The sequence below is a fragment of the Ciona robusta genome, chromosome 7 (genome assembly GCF_009617815.1).
Source record: "Ciona robusta chromosome 7, ASM961781v2".
In the NCBI taxonomy this organism is placed as follows: domain Eukaryota; kingdom Metazoa; phylum Chordata; class Ascidiacea; order Phlebobranchia; family Cionidae; genus Ciona; species Ciona robusta.
In genome coordinates, this window is record NC_143241.1 from 5,439,597 (window position 1) to 5,453,178 (window position 13,582).

At 34.2% G+C, this 13,582-nt stretch overlaps 3 protein-coding genes across 3 annotated transcripts; 1 reads left to right on the forward strand and 2 right to left on the reverse strand.

Moving 5' to 3' along the window:
* Positions 1 to 1,789: 1,789 nt before the first annotated feature.
* On the forward strand, positions 1,790 to 4,196 carry LOC149734119 (uncharacterized). Its single transcript, XM_089881171.1, has 3 exons — positions 1,790 to 2,199; positions 2,528 to 2,726; positions 3,536 to 4,196. The coding sequence occupies exons 1-3, from the start codon at positions 2,034 to 2,036 to the stop codon at positions 4,107 to 4,109; spliced, it is 939 nt and encodes a 312-aa protein (XP_089737297.1). The 5' UTR covers positions 1,790 to 2,033; the 3' UTR covers positions 4,110 to 4,196.
* A 621-nt stretch (positions 4,197 to 4,817) lies between these two features.
* Positions 4,818 to 6,813, reverse strand: LOC149734120 (uncharacterized). The gene is made up of 4 exons (XM_089881269.1): positions 6,739 to 6,813; positions 6,161 to 6,172; positions 5,820 to 5,947; positions 4,818 to 4,911 (listed from the first exon to the last, which is right to left on the reverse strand). Exons 1-4 carry the CDS (start codon positions 6,811 to 6,813, stop codon positions 4,818 to 4,820), a joined length of 309 nt encoding a protein of 102 aa, XP_089737395.1.
* Positions 6,814 to 7,948: 1,135 nt separating this feature from the next.
* On the reverse strand, positions 7,949 to 13,448 carry LOC149734121 (3-phosphoinositide-dependent protein kinase 1-like). Its single transcript, XM_089881168.1, has 5 exons — positions 13,139 to 13,448; positions 12,535 to 12,679; positions 11,476 to 12,149; positions 10,732 to 10,885; positions 7,949 to 9,342 (listed from the first exon to the last, which is right to left on the reverse strand). Exons 1-5 carry the CDS (start codon positions 13,355 to 13,357, stop codon positions 9,065 to 9,067), a joined length of 1,470 nt encoding a protein of 489 aa, XP_089737294.1. The 5' UTR covers positions 13,358 to 13,448; the 3' UTR covers positions 7,949 to 9,064.
* Positions 13,449 to 13,582: the final 134 nt, after the last annotated feature.

Genomic DNA, 13,582 nt, shown 5'->3' on the forward strand with positions numbered 1-13,582 from the left:
TGATTTTATGTTCGGAACGCAAAACAAATTAAAATATCTAGTCACGTTAAAATTGGTGCGTATTAAGTCCAGTTGGCCTTTTTTTCTACCGAATATCTTTTAAAAAGTATTCCTATTTAGATACAGTGTGGCGGGGGAAGATGGGACATATTTAGCTCATATTATCCAAATATCTTGATCAGGTTTTATACAGTGAAGAACGTTCTATAGGAGTCGTGAGAATACGGTTTTAATTTTTTTTTTGTATCTTTGCTTACTACCAAATGGGATGAAAAAATAGAATGGAAAGGTGTCCCATCTTCCCCCACCCTACTATATGTTTTTTAGTTTCGCGTCTTAAACTTTGGTCCAGTTCAGTTTTCATAAAACTTTATTGTTATTTAAAACCCGGTTTATAATCTCATTGTCTAATACTCTAATTGAAAATGAGTTCTATAAAAAAATCACTACAAAAATTTAAGCAAACAGAATGTGTATTTATAACTGTGCAAATTCTAATTCAGGTCCATTTACGCTCCTGTTTTTTGTATCCCTTTCAAAAAGCGAGTAACCAAAATGTTTTATTCATTTTCTTTTCATGTAAAACCAACAAAACGCCGAACCAGTTATCCTAAATCTGTCGCATTGATTTCCGATATTTCTTTTGTTGACCGAAACTGGTCACTGGTCAGCAATGGTTGCCATCGTAACTGTAAGACAACATTCGCTACGTTGTTGTTATTGTAAATACTTCTAAGTTGACCAGCGATTCTGTATGTGGTTTTCAATTAAAATTTTAAATTTAAATGGCGTTGTTTTTATGCACGTTGGTTTAAATTTTGTGATAGTTTTGCTGTTTTCGTTTTCGTTCTATATAGTTTCAAAGCATTTCGTTCTATATAGTAGGTTGCGTTAAGATGGTCCATGTTCTCTTTTTTGTAAACAGAAAAAATTTAACAGAAAATATAAACGTATATCCTTACAATTCTAATAGGGCGTTCTTAATTGGTAATATTTGCTAAATATCCAAATTACCCCAAAACACTATATTATTAGTTTGTAGTTTAATACAATTTTAAGGAGGTGGTATATTGGTTAAATGTAATATTGTTGTCACAGCAAACAGAGTAAAAAAGTCCCTTTTTAAACTTATGTTTAGTAACTCTTTTGACAGTAATATAGCAGTGACGTATGTCTTTATTCAAATACGAGTTGTAGTAAATATTATGTAGTTTGATTGTTCATTTTGCTAAATTTTAGTTTTGGAAACAAAAAAATAGGTCTTTTTAAGTCCTATTGTTAAACATTTTTGATTTTAAAGGTATTTAGTAACTTCAGTAATATACCAGCCGCATTCCAACACGTATTTATCCAAGTATATGTATATATATAGTAGGGTGGGGGGAGATGGGACAGCTTTATATTCTATTTTCTCGTTTCATTTGGTAGTAAACAAAGAACATTCAAAGACTTATAAAACCGTAGCCTCACGACTCCCATGGACCGTTGTTAATTGTTTAAAACACGATCAGGAATATTTGGATATTATGTCCTAAAGGTGTCCCATCTCCCCCCCCCCCCCCCCCCTACTATATTATATATATACATATATATATATTTATATATATATGTTGAATAAATGCATGATTTTAGTATAGAAGTCTTAAGTAATATACCACATCATAAAAAAGACGGAAATAAGTAGCGGTAAATCAACAGTCGTTATAGCAAATGGATAAAACAGAATTACAGAACGCATTTAAACAAGTACATGTTTTAGTAATTGTACATAGTTAGATTTATTTTTGTGATCTAGGTGATAAAATTAAGTTTTCTAACCGTCGGTCACTCAGCTGTAGATTTATTGTTCGATGATTCTCGATTAGCAGTGGTTTAACGGTCTTACGTAACAATACCACCATTGTAGTCTCACTATGGTCAATGTTATTACAGGCAGAAAAATTTCAGGCAATGTTATAATTTGCTCGTAATCAATCATCTTTTTGTGTTTAATTTGTCGAACTCCCGCCTTTATTCGACTGGCCAGCTTCATTATGACGTCACTGTCACTACCGGCACGGCCTGCGATGGAAAGTCGGCAACTCAGCAGCAGCACCTTGCGGTCAAATATATCAGGCAGGTCTTCTGCGGTGTGGCGCTGCTCTCGCACGAAAACAAATAAATTTCGACGCGGGGTTTCTCGAGCGCCTTCTTCAACAGGTAAGCTGTTTGTTAAAGTAGAAAAACGTTTTTTTAGCAGGATTTTTTCCTTTAAGAAGCCGGAACGTTTGAAATAAAAATCGCAACTTACATACAGGCTGTCAAGAATATCCATCGGTGGGATTTTTATTTCAAATGTTTTAATTTAAAAAAAAAACTGAGCCCATCTTTAATGATGTATAAGTTTAAAATTAAATTAGGGATATTTTTTTTAAAAAAAGGGAAAACTTACATGTATAAACTGTCATGTTTGTATTAAAACTGACCAGAATACTTAAGTTTCATTTACTTAAAACCAATACCAGTCACAATTTACTTCATCTCACAGAAGAGGACAACGAAGAGTTCGTTTCTCCTAACGGAACTCGGAAATTTTCGGTTCCGAAGTTCCCCGAATCCAACCTGTACCGTCGTTATTACGTTGATCAGCAAACAGGTGAAATGAGGTCATCAGCAACTGGACGAAATGCAAACAGATCTGCTGCTACGTCGCCTGCCACCCCTGTCACGGATATCGACCAAAAACGGTGCGGACTTTCATTCCTTTTTTCTTTACTTATATCATATTGTGGGAAAGATGGAATACCGTTAGCACATAATATGCCGTATTTCCCGATCATCTATTCTCCCGATCACCAGCTACGGTTGTGTAATTCAATACATATATTTTGTTTACTACAATATAAAATAAAAATGGAATGAAAACATATCCCATTCCAAACCATACTACTATGTGTTCTACTTTTAATAGGTTGAGTTAAGATGGTCCACGTTTTCATTCTCCGTTGTTATCCAATTTGTTAGTAAAAAAGCAGTGAATGATATAACCTCTCGACTCTAACTAAAAAAAACGTTGTTAATTGTCAAAACTCGCAATTAGGAAATATTGGATATAATGTGCTAACGGTATCTATAGTATTCTATCTTACACCACAATACTATACTTTTACATATAGAAAGTTACACTGTCAAATGCTACGGTTTTGTAAATTGGTATTTCTACATATTTAAATGGTTTCCAACGAATGAATAGTGAGCTTATTTTTCTGAGTACTACTTGGGTAAAAGTTATATTGCGAATTTGAGTAAAATAACTAAGTACCCAAAGCATGAAATACTTTAAATAAAAACAGACTCCCATTTAATTTTGGTGAATTTCACAAATGCCCGAAAAAGAAAACGCGCCCTTTTTCGGCAAAACACCCCTACTCAGAAGTTACATAATTTTTCATTATTTCTCTGGAGCATACCGTTATTATTTATAGTTTTCTGCCTTGCGCACGATCGACCAGATTCTGTCGATAAACTGTCAAAGTAAATCAGATCTTTTTCTCAGGCAAGACGTCGGCTGGCGAAGAAGCGTTTCTCCCCCGCGAGTTATTAATCGAACGTTCTGGGATCACAGTTTAAAAACCCAGGGGATTACAATCACGCAAAAGCGTCAAAGTTACCCCTACCAGCCCCCTATTTTACCCCGAACGGCACCAAACACGTGCCACTTACCCCGAATTAGCAGAAGCGCCGATTCCTCTTCCGGGTTCGAAATTCCCACGCGTTACCCACGTGGTCAGCAGCGACCAACCACAATCGCTTCCGGACACAATGCCCTTTTATTACGCCATAAACAAATCCTGGAAACCGCTAACCGAGCCGCGCGTGACGTAGCGTGGTCACGTGCGCGGCAGCAGGACGCCGAGATGCTGACGTCACTGAAACGACGTCATCATGACGTCACGGTCCGACTACCATGCGAATCCGGACATTACCCACCCCGCCAGTACCCACTTAACTGGAACAAATTACTTTCTGGTGACGTCACGATGCGGTGCGGTCAGCAGGCTAGTATGACGTCACTGAAGGCGAACAAAAAGTGCGAAGATTGGTTAAATAGTTGGGCCGTGGATAAATGACCTTTATCGTCAATTTTACTTTCTTATTATTGCCCTTTATTATATGCGGTACACCTTATTTATATAAATACAAGGCAGCGACTTTTACATGCCGAGTAATATGCAAATGTAGGAAACGTTGAGTCTGTTTTACTTTGAATTTATTATTTTTCAATACTCTATAATTTATAGGTAACAAAGTAAATATCAGAAAATGGAAATAAATATAATAGTTCATTAAAAAAACTAGGCGCCGAAATAACATCGTATTTTTAAAGCACGCATGCGCTTCGTACACAATTTTTTTCGAAGCTGGATGCCGCTGCCATTGGCCCAGTTATTTAAACTGGTAGATAAAATGAAAAGGTTTCATAAAAATTGCTTATGTGTATAAAAAAACAACTTGTTATTTTGAGTGTGAAAATACGAAGCCCATGTTATAAGCCGTATACGGTATAACCATAGTATACACTTCAGTATACTATGGTATAACGTCCCGCTATGCGAGAATATATATAAGCAATAACGATAATTCGCATAACGTTTATTGTCGTGGGGTAAGATGAAACACGGACCATCTTACCCCAACCTACTATACAGTGTATTTTGTAAGTTCTGCTGTTTGAATGTTCATTTGTCTTCTCAGTGAAGAGCATTTTCCATTCACAGTTGGTGAACTGGCGTTGATGTGATTGTGATACGAAATCACGTAAACGTCGTGATACCAAATCACATGAAACTTTGTAGCGTTCCTTTTTCGAGGTTATCGGTCCAAGTGTCTTTATCCATTGCAGCGTAAGGATCCAAAACCACCACAGCACATCTATACAGATTTATACAGATATTTTTTTTCGATAAAGCTCCAGCGCATAATTCGAGTACACAATTTAGCTCAGTGCGTGGCAGTAGATATGTTTATCATGGAGTATAGATATGTTTATACAGATTTCTTTTTGTTTTCGTTTTACGGTGAAGCTCTCGTAGTCTAGTACTTGCATAATTCGTGTACCCTGAAGGTAGCTTTGGTGCATGCTACCATAGACGCATGAATAAGCAAACGGGTCGATTATACCACGTCACCTGAGTTCTATATACAACACCGCCAATTTTTGTACGCGCATAAAGTAACCTCGAAAACGTCTTTACTTTTGTATAAATTGAGTAAGACTTGCGTAGACAGTTGTGACTATTGTGGTCTGTGACGTTCAATTTCAATCGGATTAGTAAACCTTTTTATCGAGTTTGGAAATGTCACGCATTCGTTGTGTGTAAACAGTGAACATTTAACAGCGTTTTGCTACTAAAGTGGTGTATACATAGTATTGTTAAGGAGATACACCTTTTCATTCTATTTTTCCCATTTGGTAGTAAACAAAGAGCATTCTAAGAATTATAAAACTGTATCCTCATGACTCCCATAGACATATACCGTTGTTAATTGTTTAAAACACGATCATGGTATTTGGATATTATATGCTCAAGGTGCCCGCGTTATCTCCCACCATACTATAGTATTGCCGTTAGCACAATAATATAACATATTTCCTAATCATGTTCTAATAAATAATAACGTTCTCTTCTAAGTCGCAAAGATACAGGCGCGGCCGGTATACAATTCATTTGTTTACTATCAAATGGCGATGATGTTAAAATTATTGACCATCTTACCCCAATCAAACAATTATATTTCACGCCGTTTGTTATTTAACAAACTAAAAAGAAACCGCTTACCTGTATATTTGAGATAGTAGAAATATAATCAAACCGACAAGAAACACACATATCAGCGCTTCTTCTGGTCCAAGACGTATATGTATATGAGCCCCATAATTTCGGCTGGGTCCGACATTTTTAAAAAACTAAAAATCAACTTAATCTGTAACTAAAGATCGGGTTAACTGTATAGTACAGTGAGGTAAGATGGGATACCTTCAGAACAAAATTTTGATTGTCCTTAAAAAATTAACAACGATCTATGGGAGTAGTGAGGGTACGGTTTTATAATTCTTTGTATGTTTTTATTTACTTCCAAATGGGAGGAGAAAATAGAATGAAAAGGTGTCCCATCTTACCCCGCCCACTATCTATGTCTTTGCTGCTTAAAACTATTCCATATTTCAGTTCTTCATATAACAGTTCTGGTTAATTACTATTCAGTTCATAGTCAGTATAAGTTCAAGTAATAAAGGTTTTTATCTAGATGTGCAAATCCGGATTTTCATAAATAGGTAACTGTATACTGCGCGACTAACAAAGGCGTTTTCCGAACCAAAAATCTGGTTAATGCTAACACCTAATCAACAGCTGCTGTATGCACACTGAGCATTCCTAAAGCATAACACGGAACTGTCTCAGCGCTTTACACGTGCCCTTTGGGAATTCGACGTTTCAAATCAATTCAAAAAAGATTACGTCTTCTAGTCTGGCCTGTTCGCGCCTGCACATGCAAAATGTTTTTTACCATCGATTTTACCCAACCCCTTGTTTTTTACCAGATTTTAAAATATTCTTTGTAGAGATAAATAACGTTTCTGGTATATTTGAAACCATAAAAAAAAACTCTTAATAATGAAATTTTCTAGCGACGCGAGGATATAGCAAGTTACATTAAAATCAAATCTCTATGTTTCTGAAGATCCGTGAGTATAACTGTACGCCGTCGGCATTCTTCGTTTCTTTTCATTTGTGCAGAAGACGACACGGTAACACAGCGACGGTAAGCCATTAGGAGTTTCAGTTTATGTAGGAAATGCTTCTTCAGTTACGCACCAGAAAATGATTCAGAAATTAAACTTGAACGTCAATATGAAGCGTTAGGATTATCGGAAGCGGGTTTATTAACACAAGTTAAAAATGAAAATCCAGGTAAAATATTTTATGTTTGTGATAGAATGGTAGACTGCTTAATTTTGAGTAAAACACGTCGGCTGACGAAATAAACGCGTGGACGATATTTTGTATACGCCGATTTGTGATGTTGGCGCAAGGTAGCGATATAGAGAAGCGAGTGAATAAATGGGCAGCTTACTTTAGCCTCGCGTGGCGGGAAACGACAGTCGTTACAGCTCGGATGTTCCGTCGTACTCGCTTACGAAGTATGTAATTTCGTGGGTGTATGTTTTGTTCTGTATCGTTTACAACTAATGCAGCCCATTAGTGGCTACTGGATTGGAACAATTGCCGTTAAGTGTCTTGCCCAAGAACACATACGCCCACAATGGTAGTAGCGACAAGCCTTGAACATTACCTCTGGGTTAAAGGCAAGCGCACTAGCGACTGTGCCCCGACGCCGTAATATAAAGTGCGTAATATAATATGAAACGTTCGAGACTGTTTTGAAACATTAGTGACGAATATTTTCATTCACTTGCCTGTTTCTTAGCTTTGATCTTCAAATTAAAGTTATATATAGTAGGATGGGGTAAAACGGGACACCTTTCGTAATTTTACCATTTAACAATGCTTTCTTAAACTCGTGAAGCCACTGTTATATATTTCTTTAATTGTTCGTAATATAATATGAAACGTTCGAGACTGTTTTGAAACATTAGTGACGAATATTTTCATTCACTTGCCTGTTTCTTAGCTTTGATCTTCAAATTAAAGTTATATATAGTAGGATGGGGTAAAACGGGACACCTTTCGTAATTTTACCATTTAACAATGCTTTCTTAAACTCGTGAAGCCACTGTTATATATTTCTTTAATTGTTTTTTTTCACTACCAAATAGGACAATAAAATAGAATAAAAACTTGTCTCATCTTACCCCAACCTACTATATTTGAGTACTACTACCTTTTCTATGCTGATTTTTTAAACTAACTTGTATTTTAATTTTAAATAAAAACAAACAAAAGAACAGATTTAGTTAAAAGTTTACTAAAAAATAATTCCAATAAATAGACTTGGAAATAAAATCACAATAATCAACTAGTAAGATTAACTAATCGCATGTTGCACTATATAATGTAGGATGCATGTGGCATTAAATATATACGCATAATTTGAAACATGCAGTAATTAACAGCAAGGTGTAACCGTATGTGTGCATTAGAAAATGTCAATTTAAATTGGTTCCATTTTTTCGAAAACATGTGTGCAGAAAACGTCAAATTAAACAGTTTGCCTTTTTTTCGTAAAAGTGGGGGGAAATGGCAAATTAGATTATTGGCCTCTTTTTGAAAAATATGTGTGCAGAAATTGTCAAATTACACGTTTTCATTTTTTCTGTTCTATGGCATATGATAGTATTAAAATTATATGTTTTACGCACAGGTTATACACCAGCACCTTAAACTTAAAACAAGCTATGGCAGAAAATATAAAGTGTACACAACTAATAGTTCATAAATTTAAAACATTTTTAAATTTTTTGTTCGTAGCAAAAACAATTTGGACGCAACAATGGAAAAACAACACCAGCGTATTAAAAACTTGAAAAATTTGCGGCATTTTTTACCTGCAACAAAATGGGTGTGTACAAGTTATGACACTTTAAGTTTAAAGAAATTTTTAGGCTATAAAAAATTGGGTGGTACTCCAATACAGACATTACAGCACATACAGTTTAAAAAATCCAACACAAATTTGTTTTTATTTCAAACGTTTTGAATTAAAAACTAAAACAATCTCCAGTGATGTATTTTTCCCTCCTAAATTTTTAATTTTTTTTAACAAAACTTTTCAAATGAAGACAATTGTGATGTATATATTGACTGTAATGTCTGTATTGAAACTGACCAGAAAATCAATATTTTATGAAACTAGGTTTTATTGATATGGCAACTTTATTACAGCAACTAAGTCTGCATGAGGTTATGTTTTTTAAATATAGAGGCTCACAATTTACTTTTGTAAATTTTTGAGGGCATTCTGGATTAGAAATATAACATTGAGTGACTTTTTATGATTATAATTATTACCTTACATGAATCAATAAAATTTGAAAACTTAAATTAATTTTTTGAATTTCAAACTAATGGTTTCCGTCTTTGAAATAATGTTTCTTTATCTCTTCAATCTTTTTGCACCACATGAGGGCATTGTTAGATTTATCAATAAGGTGATAGGTCCTGTTCGGCGTATGAACGAGAAAAATTCGGAAAGATTTTGGTTCAGTTCGAAGTTCACTGGACCAAGGTATTTCTCCTTTGACCTCCTTCGAGTTCGGGTCGATGTAGATGAGCTTAGGACCTTCGGTGAGCAAGAACTCGCGCAGTTTAACTGAAAAGCCACGTTTCTTTTCAAGCTGGCCTGGAAAAATGTATTTTTGTTGAAACAAAATATTTTTTGTTATATTTTGTTATATTTTATTAGTTAATATTTACTGAAAATTAATGCAACTTTCAGCAGTTTAACTGAAAAGCCCATTTTCCAATGTTTACAAAATAATTTATTATTTCATTTATTAGTTTAATTTAAAAAATAAATACCATGTTTAGTTTTAAGTTGATCTGAAAAAGGTATTTAAAAGTAGGTAGGATTATATAGGGATGCACATTACAGAATAATTAGGTATTCTAGGATATCCTAGAATACTTTAATTCGAATCTAGAATTCCGAATCTAGAATTTCGAATCTTTTTATATTTATAAGAAAAAAAAATTTTACCCACAAAAGTCAGTTTATTGACCCTTTCATAACAGCCTTGTTGGATCTTGAGTTGTAAAATGATCAAAAATTGTACTATTGAGTAGTTTTTGCGTCAAGAAACGTATAGCAGGCCATGAAAAGACGTTACGAAACGTTTACTCTCGAAAGTCCCACAAACACAAAAATATTTTTTTTCAAAATTAATAAGTTTCAAATATTGTAAATATAGTATATAAGATGACGTGTAATGAGGTCATTAAACAGAATACCGAATCCCGTAATTAGATTCGAATACAAAAGGATTCGAATCTCACGGATTAAAAATTCTGTAATGTGCATCCCTATATATAATATAGAAGTTTCAAATGCAGATTATTGATAAAGTACATATACACTCAAAATTCTACATCTTAAGTAGCTGGCATTTTAGTGCTATGTCTACAAAGGGCATTGTGTAGCTACTACAACGTGGGGTTAATAATTGATGAGAAAAACAAGTAAATAAAGTTGTTTTTCACAAAATTCTCCAGCCCTGTGGTGCGCAAACAATTTTTACAGCTTCTAAAACAACACATACTTGTGGCATTTTAAATGAAATATAAAAGGCAACACTGCAGTTAGCCAGCGTGAAATATATATAGATAATATGATATTACAATCTGCAAAATAAATAACATAAACTTACAATCAAAACAATACAAAAAAGGAAATAAACATATTCTATGGTAGCGCAAACTAGTTTAGGGTAAAATGAGAAATGTTTTCATGCTTTTTTTGTCCTATTTGGTGGTAAACAAAAAAAGATTCACTGATTTATAAAACCGTATCTCCACAACTCAAAAAATTGTCACTGATTGTTAGAAACATGATTAGAAAGTGCCAATGGTATCAATCTTACCCTACTATACATAAATATAATTTGAAAATGCTTTTATTTTTTAGCCCCCAAATTTGGCAGTAAACAAAAATACCTTGCCAATGGTATTAATCTTACCCTACTAAATATAAATTAATTTTTTCCCTCTATATAACTATATAACAAATCGTTACCCTGTTTTAATATAAGATTCCCTTTTGCAAAATAATCCCACTCAGAAGACTGTTGTTTCCTTAGCCATCTCTCCCTGTCTTCTTTTCCCATCACAGCAGGGAGTCCATACCCAGATATATCTGTTGGGTCACTTGTTGCAAGTTGTGATGAATCCTGATGTAAATTGAACAAGTTAGAAGTCACAGTAAATACTTTTGAATGCTAAGGGCATGTAATTTATAGTTGTCATAGATATTATATACAAATACAATTATTTATATACTTATATAGAAAGAGAGAAAATTTATTTTACAATATTTTTACATGCCTTAAAGGATATGTAGTTTTAGTTTTTGTTCGTAATAGGCATATATATTATATAAGTTAGGTAAATATGTATATAGACATAGAGACTAGAGAAAGTATTTATTTTTATAATTTTAACATGCATATACAAAGAAATTTCAGTAAAACTAAAAAATTCTGCAAACAAAAACAATAAAAATGTCTGGAACAATATTTATTTATATTTATATTATATATATATATAGTTAGTATAATAGTAAGATGGGGGAAGACAGGACACCTTTACCACATAATATCCAGATCATGTTTTAAACAATTAACAACGGTCTATGGGAGTGGTGAGGATACGGTTTTATAATTCTTTGAATGTTCTTTGTTCACTACCAAATTGGATAAGAAAATAGAACAATAAGATGTCCCATCTTCCTCCACACTAGTAAAAGTTATTTCCATCTTACCCCTTTTACTTTGGATTCTTCAACCACTTGGTTTTTGAAATCGTTTATAAAAGCTTGGTCGAATCCATCAGCTAAGTCTTCCACTGTATCCTCATCTGAGCTGTCTCCTGCCAGCGCTAACATTGTTTTTGGCGCAGGTTGATTTGCCAAATTTTCCCAGTCGATTCCGGAAAAAAACGGATGCTCCATTAGACGCTCATACCCGCCACACGAGGCACTACCGAGTCTCTCCATTGGGTTAAGTTGGAGTAGCGAGGAAATTAAATTTTTTGCATCGCGGTCAAAATTCTCAGGGAACTCGTATTTACAGTTCACAATTTGCTGGAAGATTAAATATTCATTCGGAGCTTTGAAGGGAAATTCTCCTGTTAACATTTGGTACACTATGCACCCTAGTGCCCATAAGTCCGAACTTTTGCAAGCTTTTTTGTCTTTGAGTAACTCCGGAGACACATATTGTGCTGTTCCGACAAAGGAAGATGATCTAGGCTCGTCCCCAGAGTCAGAGAGCTGTTTTGCTGTTCCAAAATCCGTAATCTGAATCTGCATCTTATCATTGAAGAGTATGTTTTCTGGTTTTAGATCTCGGTGAATAATGTTGAGTGAATGAAGATGTTGTAATGCAGAAACTATCTGTGCCGTGTAAAACCTCGCGCATTCCATGTCAAATTTACCTGCAAGTAATAGAATTTGTTTCGAAACTTTCCCTTACTGTTCTACTATTACCATTATAAAATGTGTGACTGCAGTCTATTTATAATTATGATAATTGCCTCTTTGATAATTTAATTACTGTAGCCGAGATTAGGGAAATTTTAACTGCGAAGAAAATTTTAACTAAAACATTCTTTTTATGTACTAGCCGTCTATTACCATAATAAAATGTCGGACCACAATTTATAAAATAATATTATTTGTTTGTTTGATTCCGGTAGCGAAAATAAAGCAATTGGAAAATAAACAGACCGAATATCATGATCAAACAAGTCCATGTATTCTAAATTTAACATTTCTAAAGAAAATTGAACCTAAGTTTTCTACAGAAAATAGGATTTTTACCTAATTGTTTAATTTTTGATAAAAGTTCACCCTTTCTTGCAACACTTAGACCAAAATACAATCGTTCACTGTCTTGGAAGGTGAAGTACAGACGGACAAAGAAAGGATGATCAAGACGACTCAGAACTTGTTTTTCTCTTTCAACCTGTAACAATAATAAGCTGGATGTAACTTAGTTTATCCTTGGGTGGCCAGAACAACAGTCATTAGACACATGTGTTCTGTTTCATACACTTTGTGCCAGCTTACGAGTTACCAAGTGTGTTACTTTGTGGGTGACTATTTTTTAGGGATTTTTTAGGTATCCGTCATCAAAGCTTAGTGGTAAGGCACTTGTATCGTAACCATAGAATATCGGGTTCAATGCTTAATACTGATAGGTGTTTGTTTTAATGGGCACTTAACTTAAAAATAAGACACTTAACGAACTTCGCTCTAACCCAGTGGTCACTAATGGGTTTTAAATGGGGTTTACAAGAACCAACTGCTACTTTGACTAAAATCTCAGGTCCCACGCTATGTTACATTAGAATAGAAGCTAAAATTTAACCAGAAAACCAATTATAATTAACAGAGATAATTAATAACAAAATTAACAGTTAACCTGTGGGACTTTTTTCTCCCTCATAATATGTCGTTTTTCCAAAACTTTCATAGCAAATTCCCGCCCACTTGCAATTTCTCTCGCTAGAATAACAGTTGAGTATGATCCTTCACCCAATGTGGGTCCAAAACGAAAATCCCCCCTTTTCTTTTTCACCCTTGGTGTTTGGACTGTTTCTGTTTGGGCAGATTCTTGGGTTGTGACACCATTTTCACTCATTTTTTTATTCCAAGAGTTTCAGTATATCCTAAACGGTTTTTGACGGCCTGTCTCAACTTTAATATGCAATATAGTTACGTTTATAAGAGTAAACACTTAAGCACATTAAAACAATTTAAAATATAAGAAATCATCATATTTTAGTATTTGATTTAAAATATTGGACGTGTTATACATTATATATGCCTTACTTACGCATATCTACCTAAAATACATTATAAACAA